At 51.0% G+C, this 22215-nt stretch overlaps 1 protein-coding gene across 7 annotated transcripts in view; it reads right to left on the bottom strand.

Moving 5' to 3' along the window:
- Cep250 (centrosomal protein 250) overlaps nucleotides 1-22215 on the bottom strand; it is a 46393-nt gene that overhangs the window by 8159 nt on the left and 16019 nt on the right. For 6 of the 7 annotated variants that reach the window (XM_076570992.1, XM_076570995.1, XM_076570996.1 and 3 more), the window contains 17 exons: nucleotides 21545-21727; nucleotides 19776-19920; nucleotides 18665-18811; nucleotides 17684-17914; nucleotides 16401-16589; nucleotides 16059-16191; nucleotides 15700-15869; nucleotides 14166-14333; nucleotides 13648-13782; nucleotides 11667-11789; nucleotides 10772-10905; nucleotides 9065-9203; nucleotides 8062-8404; nucleotides 6875-6996; nucleotides 5283-5403; nucleotides 4023-4144; nucleotides 634-3234 (listed from right to left, as the gene is read on the bottom strand). In XM_076570992.1, coding sequence (XP_076427107.1) covers nucleotides 634-3234; nucleotides 4023-4144; nucleotides 5283-5403; nucleotides 6875-6996; nucleotides 8062-8404; nucleotides 9065-9203; nucleotides 10772-10905; nucleotides 11667-11789; nucleotides 13648-13782; nucleotides 14166-14333; nucleotides 15700-15869; nucleotides 16059-16191; nucleotides 16401-16589; nucleotides 17684-17914; nucleotides 18665-18811; nucleotides 19776-19920; nucleotides 21545-21727 — 5206 coding nt within the window. Of the gene's footprint in view, nucleotides 1-633; nucleotides 3235-4022; nucleotides 4145-5282; nucleotides 5404-6874; nucleotides 6997-8061; nucleotides 8405-9064; nucleotides 9204-10771; nucleotides 10906-11666; nucleotides 11790-13647; nucleotides 13783-14165; nucleotides 14334-15699; nucleotides 15870-16058; nucleotides 16192-16395; nucleotides 16590-17683; nucleotides 17915-18664; nucleotides 18812-19775; nucleotides 19921-21544; nucleotides 21728-22215 lie in introns of all 7 variants that reach the window. The other variant, XM_006988261.4, reaches the window with a different exon arrangement.

Below are 22215 nucleotides of genomic sequence, written 5' to 3'. Positions count from 1 at the left end.
AAAGCCGCACCTGCACTGTGCCTGGCTAGTTCCCTACCCGTCCCTTCCAACTTCACCTTGAACAGCAGTTTTACCATGAAGCCATTCGGCACCCAGCCTTGGGGAGCTTAGGTGTCCCAGCAGCGTGCTCGGAGCACACTGACTTCCTTTATCAGACATGGACTCCAATGACTACAGTTGCTCATTTGTTCTGCTGGCTCTGAGGTATGGAGGGGCTCACCACCTCCGTGCTCTCTCTCTGAGGTACGGAGGGGCTCCCCACCTCCGCGCTCTCTCTCTGAGGTACGGAGGGGCTCCCCACCTCCGCGCTCTCTCTCTGAGGTACGGAGGGGCTCACCACCTCCGCGCTCTCTCTCTGAGGTACGGAGGGGCTCCCCACCTCCGCGCTCTCTCTCTGAGGTACGGAGGGGCTCCCCACCTCCGCGCTCCCTCTCTGAGGTACGGAGGGGCTCCCCACCTCCGCACTCCCTCTCTGAGGTACGGAGGGGCTCCCCACCTCCGCGCTCCCTCTCTGAGGTACGGAGGGGCTCCCCACCTCCGCGCTCCCTCTCTGAGGTACCACAGGCAGGCAGCCCTTACTTAGCTCACTGATGAACCCTGTCCCATGGCCTTCCTCTCCACGCAGTGACTCACCTGTAGCCTTTGCTGTTCCGACTCCCTCTCTAGGACAGAGGCTTGCAGGATCATGGCTATCTCCTGCAGACTGCTGATGCTGGCCTTGCTCTGGGCCAGGGACAGTGCCAAGTCCTGAGCCTTCTCCCTCCATTCGATCTCCCTGGCCTCCGTCTGCCTCAGGGCATTCTGCAGTCGCTCCAGCTCCTGCTGCACTGGGGGCAGTTGTGGAGTTGGCTTCTCCACCGGGAAGACTCTGCGGCTTGGGGAAGAGGCCTCCAGACTCTGCCTTTGCTGGGCCTCCCTCAGCATCAAAATCTCTTCTTCCTTTTGGGCTAGAGCCAGCTGTAGCTCCCTTAGGCTCTCCACAAGGCCCCCCGCCTCCTCTCCTCTCTCTCGCTCCAGACTTTGCTTCTCTTGGATCCCACTGTCTTGACTCCGCTGGGCCAGCGCCTTTTCCAGCAGCTGCCCCTGCTCTTCCTGCTGCCTCAGCTCTTCCTCCTTCTGGGAAAGGGCCTGCTGGAGCTGCTGCATAACCTCCTGGTGTTGGAGAGCCTGGGCCTGGATCTCACCTTCTCGCATCCTCAGGGCCTCCTCCAGCTGCTGGGCACGTGCCTGGCAGGTGTCCAGGGTAGCCTGCAAGGTGGTAGTGCTGGCCTCCAGCGTGCAGCTCAGTTCAGCTTGCTCAAGGAGACTCTGCTCTTTGTCCTGCAGGGCAGCCTGGGCCTTGCTGAGGGCCTGCTGCAGAGCCTCCGCCTGGGCCCACGCAGCATCCTCCTGGTGGCGGGAATACTGATTCTCTGCCCGCAGGGCGGCCAGCTCTTGTTCTTGTTCTGTAAGTTTGGCCTGGGCCTGCAGCCAGCTGTCCTGCAGGGCCCTGGCTTCGGCCTCGTGCTCCTGGGCCTGTTCAGCACACCGCTGGTGAAGGGCCAGCACGGCCTTCTCGTGCTCCCGAGACTCGGCCCTTAGGTCTCCCAGCACCTCCTCCAGGGCCCGAACCTGCCGCCCCTCCGCTGCCAGCTCTTCCTGGAGCCTCTGCACCTGGTCCTTGTGCTCCTCCAGCTCCCCCTGACGCTCCTGCAGTGTCACCTGGGCCTGCTCCAGAGCGGCCTGCAGAGCACTTGTCTTTTGCTTCATGCTTTCCTCCTGGCCCCGGGCCTGCTGCTGTTCTTGCTGAAGGGCCTCCAGTTCTTGGTCCCTCTGGGCCAGAGCTCTCTGGGCCTCCTCCAGCTGACCCTGAAGCGCCTGCTCTTTCAGCTCTCCTTGTTCCTCGGCTTCCTGGAGGTGCCGCTGCAGGGTGGCTAGCTCCTGCTCTCGATGGCTCAGGAGCAGGCTAGTCTCACCCACCTTCCTGTGCAGGCCTTGGAGCTGCTGTTCCAGCTGGCCCGTGTGCTCCTGAAGTTCCTGGATGCGCTCCTGCTGGCATTCTACCTCCTTCTCCTTCTCCCGCAGGATCAGCTTCAAGTGCTCCAGGCTCCCACGCTGGGCTTTGCTAGGGCTCTTCCCATCGTCTGGCCGCTCGTGCATCAGCTGCCGCTGAGAGGCCAGCTCCTGGCCGCGTTCCCTCAAGGAATGCTTGATCTGTTCCAGGTCCTCCTCTAAGATCTTGGTCTGCAGCGTCCTCTGCTCTTCCAGAACCTGAATCCTCTCCTTCTGCAGCATCAGCTCCTGGTCCTTCCTCTCCAGGTCCTGAGCCAGCTGCTCTTTCTGCTTCTGCAGTTCCTTCAGCTGCTGGCGCTGGGCCTTCACCTCCTGGTCCCTCTCCTGCAGCTCTCTCGCCAGATGGCTGCCGTGGCTCTCCAGCTCCTGGAGCTTGTCGCTCTGTGCCTGCAGCTCCTGGCTCCTCTCTTCCAGGTCCAGTGTGAGGTGGGTCAGAGCTGCCCTCTGCATCTCCCTCTGGCCCTCCAGCTCTGCAATCAGCTGCTGCTGGCCCTCCACTTTGTGATGGCTTTCCTCCAGTTCCAGGGCCAGGCACTCGAGTGTCACCAGCTGCTTCTTCAGATCCTGAATCTGCCCCCTCTGGGATTCAATCACTTGAGCCTTCTTCTCCAGTTCCAGGAGCTGATGTTCCAGGACACTCCTCTGGGTCTCCCGATCTTTCTCCAGTTCTCTGATCTGGTCCCGCTGCACACTCAGCTTCTGCTCCCGCTCCTGGACGGCCATGGGCAGGTGCTCTAAGACCGACCTGCACTTCTCCAGCTCCTGAATCTGTTCTTGCTGCAGCTCTACCTCTTGGCTCCGCTGCTTCAGGTCCAGGGAGAGCAGCTCCAGAGCCGCCTTCTGCATTTCGCGCTGCTTCTCCAGGTCCCGGATCTCGGCCTGCAGCGTCTCCACCTCCCGTTCTCTGTTAGTCAGGGTCTGGGCCAGCAGGGCCAGGTTCTCCTGCAAAGCTTTCCCCTGGGCCACCTTCAGCTCGCCCTGCTCTTGCAAAGCCTGGGCTCTCTCCCGCTCACTCTCCACCTCCTCGTTCTTCAGTTTCAGTGCTGAGCGCGCCGTTCGCAGATCTTCTTCCAGGACACCGGCCGCACTTGCCTGAGCCTGGGCTTCTGCAACACATGTTTGCAGATGTTCAACCTGGGCTGTCAGCTTCTCCTTGGATGCCTGCAGCAACTCTTGCTCATTCTGGAAGCAAGAGGCAAAATGCTTTAAGACAAGATTATTTCCTTTTTTTTTTTTTTTTTGGTCTTTTGAGATAGGGTTTCTCTGTGTAGCCCTGGCTGTCCTGGAACTTACTTTGTAGACCAGGCTGGCCTTGAACTCAGAGAGCTGCCTGCCTCTGTGCTGGGATAAAGGCGTGCACCACCACCACCTGGCCAAGATTATTTTCTTGATGCTGTCACTCTTACACTGGCCTCTTCTTTTGTGGCACCATCAGTGTGACCAGGCCTTAAGAAGGACCGAAGAGTTGGGCTGGAGAGATGGCTCAGAGGTTAAGAGCATCGACTGCTCTTCCAGAGGTCCTGAGTTCAATTCCCAGCACCCACATGGTGGCTCACAGCCATCTATAATGAGATCTGGTGCCCTCTTCTGTATACATAATAAATAAATCAATCTTTTAAAAAAAAAAAAAAAAAAAAGAAGGACCGAAGAGTGATATATTCCACTTAAGCTGATTCTATACAAGAGTGTCCCTACAACCTTCTAGAGCTCCTCTGTGTCCAGGGAAGACAGCCTGGTGCAAAGAGGCATTCTAGACCCTGATCTTGCAGATCAAGGAATCTTTTTCAGAAAAGTAATTAGGTGAAGGTTCACCATGACCTTACTAATGGGAAGGCGGGAAGAGTCATGGGACTCTGAGACTTGCTGAAGGAAGCCAGGCATGTGAGCACAGGCCACAGTGGGTCTGAGAGGCAGAACCTTGAACTCTAAACACAACTCCTGAGGCACTCTTCCCCAGACCGGCCCTTTACCTGAGCTTCCATTTTCTGTAGCTCCGCCTGCCGCAGGCGACTCTGTAAGGATGCCACAGTCTCGTGCAAGTCCCTCAGCTCAGACTCCAGGGCGTTCTGTTTCCCTTCCCACTGGGATTTCTCTTTGAAAAGAGCAGAGATGTCGGAGTCAGGTGCATGGTCGCAGGTGGGAGAACACAGGGGTGTAGAGGCAGATGGAGGACGGGGATCAGAACCCAAGGGGAACAAGGCCAAGGAGGAGAAAATGACACCCGGTGTCCTGTGCCATCCCTGCCTGCCAGAGCTGCTTCCAGCCTCACGCCTGTGTGCTGCGAGCCCCGGCACAGCTGCTAACCATCCTGCACTCCTCATCCTGACCTCCCAGGGCCCCTCAGATGAGTTCTCCAGACAAGACAGCAGGGCCCCTCCTAGCCCCAAATTATATGAGTTTGCAGGAGGTTCCTGGAGGCCCTCAAGTCTGAAGACACCCAGAGGCAGCTGTTCGGATGGACCTCAGGGAGAAAAGGCTCACCTCCTTCCTTCTGCAATAGAACTTCAAAAGGGCACAGTCTCGAGGCGCCTTTCCTTTGCAAGTGGTGCCCACCCCTCCAAGCCCTTGGCAGAGGGACATGACAGTATGTTCTTCCCGAGTCCCCTTCCTGGCCTTCTCACAGGAAGTTTGTAATCCTTTTGTCCTCAAAGGCTAATTTTGAGGGTATAGTGGGAAATGATAAAAATAAGTAACACGGATAAATGATGAAAGAAACACTATTTTATGTTCTGATAGTTCTGGCCCAGGGTCACCAGGATTTCATGCTTGGAAAAAAAAAATCCTTTGCATGGGCTGGTGAGATGGCTCTCACTATCACACCTGACTGCCTGAGTTGGATCCGTGGGGAACCTATTGATAGAAGACGAGAACTGATTTCCACAAATTGCCCTCTGACATCTATGTGTGCCACGGCATACACACGTCACACACACACACACACACAGAGAGAGAGAGAGAGAGAGAGAGAGAGAGTAAATGCAATTTTAACAATTAAAAAGCAAAAACAAAAACAAGTCCCTGCAGAGACTAACAGCAGGCCAGACAACAACTTCTATCAGTTTCTAAGCTGTTTCCTCCTAACTCCTTCTTCCAGGATGGCCCACAAAAGCCAAGCAAAGTGAACAAGGGTTGAAGAGGCTCATCCGCCCTCACAGGTGCCTTAGCTAGTCCCCCCGTTCCTGTCCCCACCTGCTCTTGCCTCCTCTCAGCCTGCTCCCCTAGCATCTCACCTTCCTGGCTCTGGGAGAGCTGTTTCTCCAAGTCCTGCATCTCGGAGCGGACCTGGCTCTTCTGGGCCTCAGAATCAGTCAGCTGCTGTGTCAGCCTCTGGATCTGGTCCCTTAGGTCATCCTGGGAAAGGAAGGGCGGGGTTGAGCTCATGCTCTCTGGAGCCCAAACTCTGCCCACACTCCGAAGGCCCTGCCATCAAGACCCTACTCTCTAAACCAGTTCTCAATCTTCCTAACACTGCGACCCTTGAATACAGTTCCTCATGCTGCGGTGACCCCGACCAGACAATTATTTTTGTTGTTACTTCATAACTGTAATTTTGCTATTGTTATGAGTTGTAAATATGATATGCAACCCCTGTGAAAAGGTCGTTTGACAACCAAAGGGTTGCGACCCACAGTTGAGAACCACTGCTCTAAACTCTATGTATTTAGTCCCCTGCAGGGAGGGGAACCTGAGGGCCCCCTCTGGCCTATGTTTTTGTTGTTATTTCAGACAGTCTCATGCAGCCCAGGCTGATCTTAGTGGCTACAAAATGTAGGCTAGTCTTGAACTCCTGCTCATCCTCCTGCCTCCACCTCCCAAGTGCTGGGATTACAGACATTTGAGGCCCCATACCTGGTATCTGCCCAAATATTTTATATATAAAATAAACCTTTTATTTTTATTTCTTTGCGGGGTGGAGGACAAGGACTCAATATACAACTCAGGCTAGTCTCAAATTCTCAATCCTCCTGCCTCAGCCTCCTGAGTGCTGGGACCACAGGCATGTGCCACTGCACCTGGATTATTTCTTTTGGAATAACGGCTCAGTGTCCTATTCCAGGCCACACTCCTTCTCTCCCAAGAGCCTCCTTCAGAGTTCAGAAGCCCACCTCTTCCCCATGGCGTTCCTCCCAGTCCCAACTGTGCTCTAGCTGTGTCGGAGGTGGTCCTTCTGTCGGCTCCACCCTGGAGGGCTCTGACGGCAGGCTGGGTCTTATGTCTTTGTATCACCAGCTCCAGTGGCTGGCGCACTGGCAGCTCTCAGCACTGACTAGCAGGTTCACAGTGAGGTGGAGTTAGCTCAGTCTCAGGCCTAGGATGTTCTTGTAAACAGTGACTTCAAATTTCAATGCTCCCCAGCTTACCTGACTTCCCTCAGAGGATCTGGCGCTAAGACTAAATTCTCGGATGAGAAATGATATTCAACAAAACCCATGTGCTGTGCTGAAGGGTTCCAGTTCCCAGGGCTCCCTCAAGACTCCTGCTCACAGCAGTGGGGTGTGGGGTGCGGTGTGACGGCAGGGTGCAGGGGAAGGAGAAGCATCATCTGCCCTGCTCACAGCAGTGGGGTGTGGAGTGGGGTGTGACGGCAGGGTGGCAGGGGAGGGAGAAGCATCATCTGCCCTGCTTTTCGGGTGAACACAAGGCTCAGGAACTCCAAATGCTTCAGCCATGTTTGCAGGGCAGTAAGCGCACAGGAGGAATGACGGGGCAGAGCTCGGAGTGAGGATCCTTCGACCCTTCTTCCTCCACGTTACACATCTGTTTGAGCGGCTCGGGAGGAAGGAGGAGGAAGGAGGAGGGAGGAGGAGGGCAGAGAACATACCCGGGCCTGCTGAGCCTTCCACAGGTCTTGATGAAGCTTCTGGAGAGCCAATGCTACAGCCTCAGTTGACAGCGCAGTCAGGAGGGGCCCTTTCTTAAAGAGTCTCCTAGCTCCATTCTGATCTGAAGAAAAGAGGAAAAGTCTTCTCACCTGGCTGCCACAATAAGCAGCAGTCATCTCTCCCCAGACAGGGCCTTGGCCTTCCTGCTGGCTCCCTCTCTCCGAAGAATCCCTTCTCGGTGGTTCATTCGTACACCTTCCATTAGAGCAGTGGTTCTCAACCTTCCTAAGGCTGTGGCCCTTTAATACAGTTCCTCATCTTGTGGAAACCCCAACCATACAATTATTTCGTTGCTAGTTCATAACTGCAATTTAGTGCTGTTATGAATTGTGACGTAAATATCTGATACTCGACTCCAGGGAAAAGGTCACTCAACCCTCAAAGGGTTCGCCACAGGTGAGAACTGCTGCATCAGATAATGCTGGCTGTCGGCTGCTATGCTCTCAAGTGCAAGCCGTAAAAATTTTTTTTTTTTTTTTTTTTTGGTTTTTCGAGACAGGGTTTCTCTGTGTAGCTTTGCACCTTTCTGGATCTTGCTCTCTAGACCAGGCTGGCCTTGAACTCACAAAGATCCGCTTGCCTCTGCCTCCCGAGTGCTGGGATTAAAGGCATGTGCAATCACCGCCCGACCGTAAATTGTTTTCTTACCATTTTTTTTTTGTTTGTTTTTTAAAAGATAGGATATATGAAGCCCAAGCTGGCCTGGAATTTACTATGTACTTGAGGATGACTCTGCACCCTTAATCCTCCTGTCCCAACTCCCACCCCAAGCAGGTACTATCATGCCTAGCAACTCACTATGTAGCTCAGGCTGGAGGAACTTAATTTCTACAGTGCCCTGAGTGCTAGGGTTATAGGCAGGCACCCCATATTTGGCCTAGCTCTTTATGTCTACAATCCCAGAAAAAGTCTAAGACGGGACTTTTAACACTTCCATTTTATAGTCAAGAAAAACCATGTTCAGAGAAGTTAGGTGGCTAGCCTGAACCACGATCTGTTCAGGTTACCTGGGATCAGCTGCAGCATCCATGCCTTAACCTTGATGCTATTTTACAAGAGGAACTACATTCCCTTCCCTTTTCCCGGGCTTTGGCCCACAAGACTTAGCTCTCATCTGGCTTCTCACCTGGCTCAGGGCCCCACAGGGAAGCAGCAGAGTCGCCCCCGCCCCTCAGCTCAGGCCGGCTCTCCCACGCAGACCCCAGGGCCTGCTGCAGGACAGAGCAGAGGCTAGCCAGCTGGGCCTGGGCCTGGGTCTCTGGCTGCGCTTCTGCAGCCAGTGCCTCCAGCTGGCTCTCCGTGCTGCGCAGCTGCAGCTGCAGTTGGGTTGCCTTGGCCTCCTGGGTCCACAAAGAAGCTCGCAGCTGCTGCTCTGTGATCCGGGAGGCCTCCAGCTCCTCCAGCAGCTGCGCTTCCCGGGCTACAAAGTCAGCCTCCTTTTCCTTCACCTCCTGCCTCAGTAGTTCCACCTGCCAGGAGGAAGGAGACTCCATGAGCAAGTGGCACCCTCTCCTCAACTCTCCGGCTCCTGACCCAGACGGGGAGAAGTCGGGCAGGCTCAGCTCTGCAGCAGGCAGCAGGGCCCTGAAATGAGTAGCTCTGACTACTGGGGGTGACCAATACCCGACACAAGGACCCAGGCTACGATACAGGTCCTGGCCTCGTTCCCAGGCAGACAGATAGGCCAGCCCCTGCTGCCGTTAGAACTCTGCCCTGAAACCTCGACATGGAGCTAGTCAGACTGCCCAAGCCCTTCTCTCTCCTTCCCAAGTCCATCTTCCCTCCAGGCTCAGGTCCAGGTCTCGGCGAGCGAGCTGAGGACGGAAGTCCTTGCAGGTCGGGTATCTGTTGATGCCCTCCAAGTTCCCCTGCTGTATTTTGCCAGCCAGGTAAAACACACTTGCAAGAGCTTCTGCATGAATCAGGCCCACAGGGGCACTCTGAACACTCTGTTCGGGATGTCAGGCTCCCCACAGGGGACATCGCTCATCTCTGGGTCAGGTGCCCACCTGGCCTGCCCAGCCCTGCTTTTCCCCTACTGTTTCTGTCCTGTCTTAGGACAGAAACAATCCACCCAGCCCATCTACGAGCATCCTCACCAGAAAGCCAGGCTCAGGCATAGTGGGTACCTGCAGACCGAGCTCTCTCTGCCCCTCCTGGGCCTCCTGTATGTCCTGGCGCAGGGAATTCAGCTCCTGCTGTCGGACAGAGTCAGCTTCTTGCAGAGCAAGGAGTCTTCCTTCCTTTTCCACTAGCGACAGTGCCAGGCTGAAACAGAGGGTGGAGAGGTGGGTCATTCTCTCAGGGGGCGAGAGCATGCTCTATCGACTGTTCTAATCATAGCACTGCTTGTTAAAACAAACAGTAATGGTGACTAGAGTCAGTAAAAACTATACCAGTAAGGACTCCTAGGAACTTCATACATATGAGGACTCATTTCAGCTCAAATTTATTCTTCTCTGATAAAGTCCACACATAGATATTCACGTATTTCAAATTCACTAGACCCAAACTTGCCATCCCTCTGAGCCCCCATCCCCCACCCACTGTCCCCTGGCTCTGTGAGTGACCTTTCATCTACGGTGTCACAGCACGGAAGCCATGAGCATTTCAGTCCCCTTCATCCTACCCACATCCCATCTCTGACTATACGACTCTCTTAAGCTCCTCTCTTCCTCCTTTCCCTACTCCTTACCATGGAGAGCGCAGTCGCTCTCGTCTGGATACCTACACCAGCCTCCTGACTTGTCTTTAGCACTCAGTTGTCACCATCAGAAAGATTCATCCCTTCTCAGACCCCTAGGGCACGGAGTGGATGCTGCTCCCCACTGTGAATGGGCTCGTGCCATCCATGTTCCAGGCCAGTACTATCCCTTCTAACTCACCAGCAATCTGATGATGTGGATTTCCTTAGTTTCCTGCTGAATGTAACCCACAAGCCCCTTGCTATGGACTTCAGTAAACAGGAGCTATACCTCCATCTGGCCTCACCAAACACGGCATGCTTTCATTTGCCTCAGGGCTTCTCCTCTGACTGAACAGAACTCTCTTCGCTTGCATGGGTGGCCCCATTTCATCTTTCAGCCTTCTGTTTGTTTATTTATTTACTGTGTGTGTAGAGGGGCATGTGGAGGTCAGAGGACAACCTTCAGGAGTGGGTGGGTCCTCTCCTTCCATCATGTGGCTCCTGAAGATTGAACTCAGGTCGGCAGGCTTGGGAGCAAGCATGCTTACCAGCTGAAGCATCTCGCCAGCCCTAGTATTCCGTTTATTTATTTTTAATCTTTTTGTTGTTGTTTTTGTTTTGCTTTTTTAAAGATAGGGTTTCTCTGTGTAGCCCTGGCTGTCCTGGAATTCACTTTGTAGACCTGGCCAGCCTCAGAGAGCCACCTGCCTCTGCCTCCTGAGTGCTGGGAGTAAAGGTGTGAGCCACTAGATCTGGCTTAGCACTCAGTTTAAACACAACTTCCTGGGAAAGAGTTTCCCTACATCTTTCTAAAGCAGTTTTCTCTCTCTCAGCACCTTGTCTCTTTCCTCCACTCCATATGTGATAATCTGTAACAATTTGTTTAAAAATTTATTGATGAAAACATTCCCCACAGAATATAATTCTATTGAGGCAGGGACCATATTGTCATAAGACAATGGTACATAAATGGTCTTCTCTAAATACTTACTAAACGAAACAAGTATAAGATCTGAAGCAGAGGCCAAGTCCACTCCAGATGGCTACATGTGTACCCCAGAGTGAGACACGGTGAGGTAACCTTGCACAGAACAGTCAAGGCACTGTGACTACGCCTGAAGACAAGCCACCCTCGGGCTGTCTAGCTTACCTGGCTTTCTCTTTCTCCAGTTCCTTCTGGATCCGGCTACATTCCTGAGCTTCTTTCACCTTCTCCTGAATCTCTAGTTTCACCAGCCTGTGGGAGTCATCCTGGGTTACCAGCTGCGACTTCAAGTCCTCCACCTGGAAGGTTAAGAGCATGAGGCTGAGACGACAAAGCGCACGAGCCAAGTGGGAGCATGCTTCTAGTCTAGGCCGTCAGGCTCCTGGAAGCCATACTAGTCGGTGGTCCGTCTCCACAGTTATGAGGTCTCACTCATCCCTACACTAGTTTTGTTTTCTTTTTTACACTTATTGTGTATGTTCACACTCAAACACACGCCACAACATGTTTGTGCAGGTCAGCAGACAATTTGTAGAAGATGGTTCTGAATAACAAACTGCACACCACATGCACACATACACACACCATTCTTTTTCTTTTTTTGTTTTTAAAGACATAGTTTCTCTTTATAGTCTGGCTTTCCTGGCATTTGCTCTGTCCTCAAACTCAGAGAACTGCCTGCCTCTGCCTTCTGAGTGCTGGGATCAACGGCATGCACCACCAACACCCAGCTTCATACCCTGTTCCTTTTTTTTTCCTTTTTTCTTTTTTTGGTTTTCTGAGACAAGGTTTTTCTATATAACAGTCCTGGCTGTAGACCAGGCTGGCCTCGAACTCACAGAGATCCGCCTGCCTCTGCCTCCCAAGTCCTGGAATTAAAGGCGTGCGCCACCACTGCCTGGCTATCATACCCTGCTCTTAATCATTCCCTTCTCCCAAACTCTTCAGTCTGTGTGTCTCCATAGCCTTGTAAATGCTACATAAATGCAGACACCTGCGGAAGGGAGTGGGCGGGGTCAGCTGTGCTGGGAAGGGCTATGGGGCAGGTAAAAGGACGGACCTGCTTCTGCAGATCTACCCTGTCCTTCTGGGAGGCGGCAAGCTCCTCCCTGTGCCGCTGGGCTGCCTCCTTCAGCTCTTGCTGTGCTCCCCGAAGCTGGTTCTGCAGCATGCCAGTCGTCTCCTACAGAAGAGAAAGGATCAGTGAGTGCAGAAAAGCTTCCACGGGGGCTCGCTCCTGAAAGATGTGCTGTATATATACTGTGTTTTGTTTCTACGGAGTTGGCAAAGCTGAACCAGGAACTGGCAATGCATATCATTTACCCTGCTCTATTCTTTTTTTTTTTTTGGTTTTTTGATACAGGGTTTCTCTGTGTAGCTTTGCGCCTTTTCCTGGAACTCACTTGGTAGCCCAGGCTGGCCTCGAACTCACAGAGATCCACCTGGCTCTGCCTCCCGAGTGCTGGGATTAAAGGCGTGCGCCACCACTGCCCGGCCCCTGCTCTATTCTTACAGCCTATTCCTCCTCCTTCCACACTACTGCATGGCTCAGCCAACCCTGTGGACAGGCCGAGAGTTTGTGACTGACTCTTACTTAGACACGCTAACAGCCTCCTGAACATACCTCTACTTCCACTTGATTGCATACGCACTCACGCACGCACGCACGCACGCACGCACGCACGCGTGCATGCACATACTTCTACTTGGTCAAGTACTGCATTAAAAGATATCCTAGATATGCATTTAATGCCAGCACTAGGGAGGCAGAGGCAGGTGGAAGCTACATAATAGAACTCTAAAAAAGATATTCTAGGCTGGTATTGTAATTTAGTAGTTGAACATTTGCCTAACATGTACAAATCTCTAGGTTTTATCCCCAGAACCACAAAAAGATAAAAGAGTAAATATTTAAATATGTATATAGAAATATATAAAATGATGTATCACAGGGGCTGGAGAAATGGCCAGTGGTTCAGAGCACTTGGCTCTTACAGAATACCCAAGTTCAATTCCCAACACCCACATGGTGGCTCCTAACTGTCTGTAACTCCAGTTCCAGGGGATCTGACATCTTCTTCTGGCCTCTGCAGGCATGCACATGGCATATATACATATATGCAGGCAAAACACTCATACATATAACAAAAATAAATATTTTAAAAAATTATGTGTTCCCCCCGCTCTTAAAATGCCATTCTCCAGTTTTCCATTGGCCTCAAAACAAAACCCAAGCTCTTATGATGACTAAAAAGGTCTCCTTTCATCCTCTCCCCTGAGTTTATCACACTAGAGCCATGCACCTCTTTTTGTCTTGAATTTCCCAAGCCTCTCTCTGTCTGTTACAGGTCCCTACGCATGTGTCCTTCAAAAGCTACCCTTGGTGGGTAAAGGTGCTGCTGCCAAGTGCAATAATCTGAGGTCAATTCCAGGGTCCTACATGGTGGAAGGAAAGAACCAACTCCCACAAGTTGAATTCCATATGCATGTCATGCCATGTGCACATGCATGTACACACACACACACACACACACACACAGAATAAATAAATAAAACAATAAAAAACTGCCTCCTAGCATTCATGTGCTGTGGAATAATACTTCTGTACATTGTAAATATGTATTGCTTTCATTGTTAATAAAAAGCTGACTGGCTAGTAGCTAGACAGGAAGTATAGGCAGGACAGCCAGACACAGAGGAGGCTGGGAACAAGAAGGGCAGAGTCAGGGAGTCACCAGCCAGCCACTGAGGAAGCAGGACATGTAGAAAATGAGATAACAACCCATGAGCCAGGTGGCAAAGCATGGATAAGAAATATGGGTTACTTCAAATGTAAGAGTTAGGTAGTAGCCAGCCTGAGCTATTGGACAAGCATTTATAATTCATATTAAGTCTCTGTATCAGTTATTTGGGAGCAGGTGATTGGGAAGCCCTGAGGTTCAATCCTTAACAATACATAAAACTGGGTGTTGTGGTCCACACCTGCAATCCCTGCATTTAGGAGAAGGCAGAAGGATCAGACCCAGGAACACCCTCCATACCTGCTCCTGTAACTTCTGAATCTTCATGTCCTGCCTCAGCCTTTCCAGCTGCTGACTGGCATCTGCCAGCTCCTTCTGGGTCTGCAACAGCGTCTCGAGGAGGGACACTCTCTCCTTCTCCGTTTCTAGTTGCATCTGTGGAAAGGCAGGAAGGGCTTCATGGCTCTGGAGTATCATGTTCACCGGGGAGGCCATAAGCATATCACACCTGCTCCAAGTTCTTCCTCAAGGATGAAGGCTGAGAGCAAAGGAAAGTCTAAGACCATTAACTTAGAACCAGGAAGTGCAAAGATTGCCACTGGTTTGCAAGCTGACAGGATGTGGTAAGTGCTGGCCCTCCCTCAGGAAGTATGACATACTGCCTCCTTGCCGCTAACTGCATATTAGCTCACTCCCGAGCAGCAAGGTGGTAGCTACCCTCTCTTCAGGAAGCCCCACTGGAGCCCTGCGGTGGAATGGGGAAGCGGTAAGACTGGGCACTCAAAGATGGCGAGGTTCTGGTACTCCAAGCTGCTTACGCGGTACAGGGTGCTGTCGGCCTCGGCTCGCTCCTCATCCCTCTGTGCGCGGATGGCTTTAGTTTCTGTCTCTTGCTCTCTCAGCCTCGCTTCCAGCTCCGTTCTCTCCCTTTCTAGGGCTTCCAGGGTCTTATCCAGCTCCTGCTGAAGCAAGGAGCGCTCTTTCTCCTGACCATGTGAAGGAAACCACGCTGTTAGAACCAGTGGATGAGCAGAAGAGTCAGGAGAGCTGGTCTGGAGTTTGAATCTCCCCGCTGCCTCACTGTGACTTGGGCACTGCTCTCAGCCTGGTGATCATTTCTGATGGGAGGCTTAACAATCCCTGCCTTATCTGTCTCACTAAAACTTAAGAGTCAAGTGAGATTTTTTTTTTTAATGATATATAGGCCAGACAGTGGTGGCCCACACCTTTAATCTCAGCACTCGGAAGGCAGCATCAGTCGGATCTCTGTAAATTTGAGGCCAGCCTGGTCTACAAAGTGAGTTCTAGGATAGCCAAGGGTTGTTACACAGAGAAACCCATTAAAAAAAAAACCTAACTAAATAAATAAAATAAAAAATTTAAAAAGATGTATAACCTGGGCATGGTGGTGCATGCCTTTAATCCCAGCAGCTGGGAGGCAGAAGCAGGTAGATCCTTAGGAGTTTGAGGCCAGTCTGGTCTATACAGTGAGCTCCAAGACAGCTTGGTCTACAAAGAGAGACCCTGTTTCAAAAACAAAACAAACGAACCAAACAAACAAAAAAACATGCAAATGTGCTTTCTAACCCCCATATAATTTACAACTGTTATTTTTAAAGCCACATCATGGTTGAACTGAGCCAGCCAACCCTGCCTCCTGCTGACAACGGTCCTCTGCTCAGATGGACAAACAGAAAGTCACTAGAAGACAGATCGGCATCAGCAATACAGAAAGTCCGTCCTACTGTGATGGAAGGAAACCAGATGTACAAAGAGCCCGTGTGGCATCCATGCAGGCCTACTGGCATGCACCATCACTTCTGGAAGTCTCTTTGTATTTTGAAAAAGGGTATCTCTTTGTAACACAAGTAGCCTTGAACTCACAAGCCTCCTGCTTCCTGAATGCTGGGATTACAATTGTACTCTGCCATGGCTGCTCCCGGGGTCCATGCTTATGTCTTTATATATACCAAGTAGCAAACACACACACACACACACACACACACACACACACACACACACACACACACAGACATCAAGAGCTTACAGTGATCACACTACACCAAGAACTAGTCTTGGTATTTTTTCATACGCTACCTTATTTAATAGCTAGACGCTGTTCAAGTCTGAGGCCTGCTAGGCCACAAGGAGGTACCCTGCCTCAGAAAACAGAGGCTGAAGTTGAAACAGAGACAGGCATTCTGGGATTGAGGATTATTAAACTGGATTTTATATCCTGGCGATCAAATTTCACCCTTCTAAGCAGAAAAAACTGGACCAGGGGCAGCAGGTGGCAGACTCACTGAAGAGACTCACTGCCTCTCCTAGTCCCCAGCCACACCCGCCACCTACCCATTTCTCTTGGAGCCTGTTCACCTCCTCCTCGTGGGCCACCTTCTGTCGCTCCAGAGCTGCGTGCCCGTCTTGCTCGGCGTGGGCTAGCTGCCTGGCTACTGCATCCCGCTCCTGCTCTGCCCGGCTCCTCTCAGCATCCAGTTCCAGTTTCAGACACTTTACTTCCCCTAGATGCCAGACGAGCACATCTCTGAGCCTCTGCCCCATCCTTTTACCTAATAATAGTCTCCCTGCCCCCCACCCCATGAGCAACTTCCACTCAGAGGCCCTGAGTCTGGCTGAGGAAAGCTTCCCATTGCCCTCTTGGCTGTTAACATCATGTGAAATGCAGCATGCCCCCTCCTGCGGGCTCTCACCTTGAATTACTTCCTTGGCTTGAGTGACAGTTTGAATCTGGATCTCCAGCTGCCCCTTGGTGACCTCTATCACAGAATTTTGCTGTTGGGCCTCAAAGAGATTGCTCTCCAGCTGTTCCTTGGCTGACCTGAGGTTTAGGAATCAGCAAAAGTTCTTTCTACTCCATCAAGCCCCTTACCCTTTCTTAAGAGGGACTGGGGAAGTACAGGCTACACAGAGAAGTTATGGGGCAACTGCATGTCTACAGCTCATTTAGAATTCTTGCATGTAGAACAGGGAGCTTAGCTTAGCCTTGCAAAGCTCTCTGTGCTTGGCTGAGCTAAGTGTGGAGCCTACCTGAGCCCCAGGACTTGTTCAGTGAGGTCCTGTCGGTCCCGCTCCACAGCTTGCAGGCGCACCCCGAGAGCTGCCCTCTCCCGGACGAGGGCCTCCTTCTCCAGGACTGCTCTAGCAAGTGTCTCTTCCTGTCGCTCTGCATCCTGACGCAGCTGCTCCAGCTGAGCTGTAGCTGCTGCTTGCTGGTGATGTGCCTGAGGAAAAGAAACGGATGGGATACACAGTGAGGCAGGATCCCAGGGCGGCTGTCAGCAAGCCAGGGGCCAAGGGGCTTCGGAGACTCTGGACCCAGCACCGAACACTGCTGACTCAGGAATAACTGGCATTTATTTATTTATTTATTTATTTGATCAATCAGGAGGCCCCAGGTCAGAAAGGATGCTCTCCTATGGGTGAGAGACTCTGTGCTTCGGATAGCAGGACCCACATATACACCAAGAAGGTGACTAACGCCTGAGAAGGGATTCTGTTCAAGTATTAGGGCAATGAGAGGTTTGGTAGGGAAAGCATGGATTACCCTTCATTGTGAGCTTGGTGCTTTAGAATCACCTAGGAGACACACCTAGGTGTGGAGGAGGAAAACCATCTGAATATGGATGGCACCATCCCATGGACTGGAGTCTCAGAATCAATTAAAAGGGCAACAGGAGAAGGCCCAGCAGAACACTTAATTCCCCTTTCTCTGCCTCCTGGTAGCTAAGATGCAGGCAAGCCGCTGCCATAAACCTGGCCACCACATAGACATCTGCTGCCATGCTTTCCCACGATGATGGGACATGTCCCCTCAAACTGTGAGTCAAAAAACAGCCACACCATCTCAAATACAAACAAACAAACAAACAAACAAACAGAAAGACAGACAGACATGGCCTTAGCTGGACATGGTATCTAATAATCTCAGCACTCAGGAGGCAGAGGCAGGTGGGACACTCAAGTTTAAAGTCTATATAGTGAATTCCGGCCAGCCAGGGCCACAGAGTTAAGACTGTTTCAAAAGACCAAAATAAATAAGTAAACGACATAGGCTGGCCTTTAAGGATATCAAACAAATAAGAATAGCATAAGAACTGTAGATGTTTGAACTAAGCATGAACTAGCAGAGAATACAGAGGAAATCCTGTAGGAGTGGGGCGGGGGGAGTCAGTGACAGACTTTGACAGAAATTCCTTAAAGCAATGGGGAGACACCTCCCTCACACTGAGTCACTCTGAAGTAGGACCTTGGCATTCTAGTCCTCTGCTTACAGGAGCGTGGATCACACTGTGACAGGAGGGGAGCTGTCTCTCACCTCACTTAGTTTCTCTTTAAGTTCTTCCTTTTCTTCTCGGACACTCTGCAGTTCTGCCTGGAGCTCAGCCCCCGTCTCCTCTGCCTTCTGCAGCTGAGTCTGCAGCTGAGTTTTCTTCTCCCACAGGGCTTCCCTGCGCCTCTCTGCCTCTCCCAGGTCCGCCTGCAGAGCACTTCTCAAGTGCTCGGCCGCCTCCACTCGGCTGCACACAGACTGGTTCTCCTGCTCCAACTACTGGCCAGAAAGAAGGGAGCGCAAGGCATCAAAGGCAAAGGGTGTGGCTCCCTGTGCCCGGAGCCCACCCTACAGCTGAACATGGGAGTGCTTTGAAGAGATGGGGAGACCCATTCATTTGATTGGGTGTTTATATCCTAGACGGGCCTGATGCTGGGATAGAGATAAAAAAGGCAAAAATCTCGCTTTCAGAGGATTCAGAATAATACCAGGTGGTGGTGCAAGCCTGTGATCCCAGCACTTGGGAAGCGATGGAGGATCACAGCCTTGGTAGCATGAAACACTGTCTCAAAAACAAACCAAACCAAACACCCAATCATGACATTTCTGGGTCTCAGGGGAACGGGAAGCAAGCAGTTTTCCCCACTAAAACGACAGGTTAAATTTTTAACCAACAGAGGTGATTTTGGGGGCACTTGGGCCATTCAATAGATCTGCCTCACTCAGTAAGGATTAAACACCTAGGCTTGCTTCCAGGGACACGGACCCTTCCCTAGTCCTGATAATTTATCCACAGCTCAGAGGTTCTGCTGGAGGTCCAGAGAAGGGATCTACAGTGCGTAAGTCCATCCCTTGGCTCTCTGCACAGTCAATGTCCCTCTTGCTCACTTCAGCTACACTTGGGAGCTGACCTGCCTTTGCCCAGTCCACTGAGGACTCTCCCCCTACTCAGGCATCAGCTTTGTCCGCTAATGGCTAATCCTCAGATAAGGCCCAGCCCCTCCTGAGAATCAACTCTTCGCTCACCTGGAGGAGCTGCTGGTTCAGCCCAACTTTATCTAAAGCCAAAGCCTCGTTTAAGGCCCCAAGCTTGACAGCTGCAGCTCTAAGATCAGCTACCTCGGCCTTCAGGCTGTTCTCGGAAGCTGACAGCTCTGCAATGGATTGTTCTGCCTAAAAACAAAAGGGTTAGTTTCCTGCTTTGAGTTTTCATGGACAGTAAACCGTACACACTCCCAATACCTGCTTTTTTTTTTTTTCTGTAAAATATCATTTCATCTCTTCCTTTCCATTCTAAACAAGGTTTTCATTCATTCATTCATTCATTCATTCATGAGAAGGTGTTCACAGAATAGAAACACAGAAAGATGTGCAAACGATGATTGTCATGACAGTATAGAAACTGAGTACAAATGAAAACTAAAGAAGGCATCAATTCAATTTGGGAGAGGAGAAAATGCCTGGGACAGTGGAACAGTGACAGGGAGATGGTTCTTGGGAGTCAAGACGAAAGAAAAGTGTATATAGTGTATTAGTCATGAAGAAGATGACCTGAGAATACAGCGATGCCTGTGTGGCAAGATCAGAGGAGGGAGGATAGCTGGAGTGTGGGTGAGCTTGGGAAGGGGAGAGTTTGAAGCAGATGGCAAAGGGTGTGGAATGGCGTACCAGAGTTGAGAAGGCATTGAATTTTCTTTTTAAAGACGTATATTTTTAAATCATGTGTATATATGTGTCTGTGTCTCTTTTCTTATGAATGAATAAAAGTACAAATATGAGTGCCACGCCCATGAAGTTCAGAAGAGGACATCAGATTCTCCTAGTGTTACAGGCAGTTGTTAGCACCTGATGTGGGTGCTGGAAAGTGAACTCAGGTCCTCTGCAAGAGCTGTGTGCACTCTTTCAACTGCTGAGCCACCTCCAGGCCCCATGGGGCGGCTTGAAGAGATTAACAACCAGATTTATACTTTAGAAAACTCATTGAATCCCAATGTAGAGGGCATGTTGGGAGGGAGAGGAGCCAGAGCAGACTAGCGACTGAAGAGAAAGATAGGAAGATTTGAAGTCTGAAGGGTGAAGAATGAGCCACCAAGCCCCTTTCCTGGGAAGACAACTTCCAAGTGAGAAGGCCACATACCCTGGCCAAGGCTGCTGTCACTTCCACTTGCTCTTGCCTCAGTAGCTCCCCTTCTAGGCGACTTGACTCCAGGGCTTCCCGAAGAGTGATCAGCTCACTTCGTGATTCTGACTGTTTGGCTTCCAGGCTTGCCAGCGTCTCCTGACTAAGAAGGGAAGGAGAGGGAGCTAGAGGAAGTGTTTGGGACAGGAATCTAATTATTTTTTCTATTTTAAAAATGTGGAATTAGTTACTAAAAACTAATAAGGAAAGCTCTCTAAGAGCAAGTGAAAAAAACAAGGTGCATTAACAGTATGTTAGTGTACTGCCTTTCATGCAAAAAACATGGGAGAAAGCAGAGACTCTGCATGAAGTGGACTGCAAAAGTAAACACGGAATAACTGAAATGGTTACCAACGGAAGGAAGGACGAAGGAGCGAGCAAAGATGGGCGACACTGCCCTGTGTGCGTCTTTTTAAGTAGGTGGTTTCCCCTGTTTGTTTTGTTTATTGTGACAGGGTCTTGCTCTGCAGCCCAAGCTGGCTTTGAACTCACAGCAATCTTCTTGCCTCAGTCTCCCAAGTGTTGAGATTACAGGTGTGAGCCAATATACCCTGGTATCTTTTTCAACAGCTTTGGCTTTCGACTTGTCTAACTATATTATCGAGTCAGACAGATTACATTTTAAACACACACGTATCTGTGTGGACTGTCTGCTGTGCTCTCAGTGCAGGACATGGGCATGGCTCTACCCTCTGGCAGACCTTCAAGCTTCCTCAAGCTTCCACTGTTTACTAGGCACGAGGAATAAGGCACAGAGGAGGGGCTATACCAACGGAATAATGCTGTCAAGGCTCTGCAGGCATTAACAAGTGAGCACCTGGCCAGCCAGGACTACAGAGAGACCCCGTCTCAAACAAACAAACAATGAATTGCACTTATTTGTGTGTAGGGAGGAAACCACAGTACACATGGAAGTCAGAGAACAACCATGGGAGTCAGGGGATTGAACTCACATTGAGCCATCCTGACAGCCCTATGCTAGGATTTTATGAAGTACTGCTCCATCTTTCCAATAACTCTTCAAATAACATCTCCATTTTGCCAAGAGACTAATCCATTCTGGTGGCAAAGCCAAGATCTGCACTCAGCCTTTGTCCTGCTCTACCGTTCCTTTCTGCAGCACTACCTGGTGGAATTTACAGGTTAGCTTGGGGGCACTGACCTGGATTCCCTTCCTGACCAGTCCATTTCCTATCACGTCCCAGTGGCCTTATCTCCTCACAGCCAGCTAACTCTGAACATGCCTCAAAACTCCTGCTTCCTTTTCTTTGCTATTCTGTCCCCTGGGCCCTTCTTCCCACAAGTTAAACTAGGTCAAGGCCCCGCTCAGAGTCCACCCCTCCTCCTTAGAGTTGCCCCTGCTTCTCAGTAGTTAACTGTTGCTCATGTGCTTCCAAAACACCAAGCTTGAGCTCTAGTGAAGCCATGTTTCTTCTAGCTTCGTGTCCAGTTATTTGCTTGTCTCATTGGATTTCAAGCTCCCGGAGATCATGGTCAGTACCTTGCTCATTGTTGTAGCCCTCACAGTGCCCCCATGTCCCTCTAGGGACTCAACAGTGTCTAGATGAGTCTTCTGAACTCATCCTTCTACAAAGGAAGCAGCAGAAAGCTAACGCGAACCACTGCAGGCTTTAGGCATTCTACTGCCGAGGAGAGGAACGGGGTCAGGGAGGTGTGGCGCTGAGGGAAGGCCGGGCCCTGGGGAGGAGAGGCCTGGTCGCACTTACAGCCGCCCCCTCTCACGGACGGCCATGTGCAGCTCCTCCTGCTGCTCCTGCTTCGCCCCCTGAGCCGAGTCCCCCTGCAGCTGCAGCTCCACGTTCACTCTTCGCAGTCGCCACGCTTCCTGCTCCAGCACTTCCAGCCGCTGCTGCAGCTCTCCCCGGGCCTGCTGCAGCAGCTCGCGCTCCCTGAAACACAGATCCGCGGTGAACTGACCTGGGGACCAGAGATCCTGGTGGAACAAGACCGTGTGGAGCAGAAGGCCAGAGAAGCTGGCTTCTTTTCAACATCTCATATATGTGTGTATGTATACATGTGTGTGTGTATATATATATATAACTTTTTTCAGGCTGGAGAGATGGCTCAGAGGTTAAGAACACTGACTGCTCTTCCAGAGGTCCTGAGTTCAATTCCCAGCAACCACATGGTGGCTCACAACCATCTGTAATGGGATCTAGTGCCCTCTTTCTGGCCTGTAGTCATACATGCTGTATACATAATAAATAAATAAATAAATAAATAAATAAATAAATAAATAAATAAATAAATAAATAAGAAAGAAAGAAAAAAACTTTTTTCCAAGCAGAAAACCATTTATTATATGATCTTAAAGACCCCAACCCAAAGGATTTTCCCACAGGAAATAGAATAAAAACCAAAGCAGCCTTAAGCATCC

This window comes from Peromyscus maniculatus, chromosome 4, assembly GCF_049852395.1.
Source record: "Peromyscus maniculatus bairdii isolate BWxNUB_F1_BW_parent chromosome 4, HU_Pman_BW_mat_3.1, whole genome shotgun sequence".
NCBI lineage: Eukaryota > Metazoa > Chordata > Mammalia > Rodentia > Cricetidae > Peromyscus > Peromyscus maniculatus.
The sequence above is the reverse complement of the archived record's forward strand: the minus strand, read 5'-3'. Positions and strand labels throughout refer to the sequence as shown.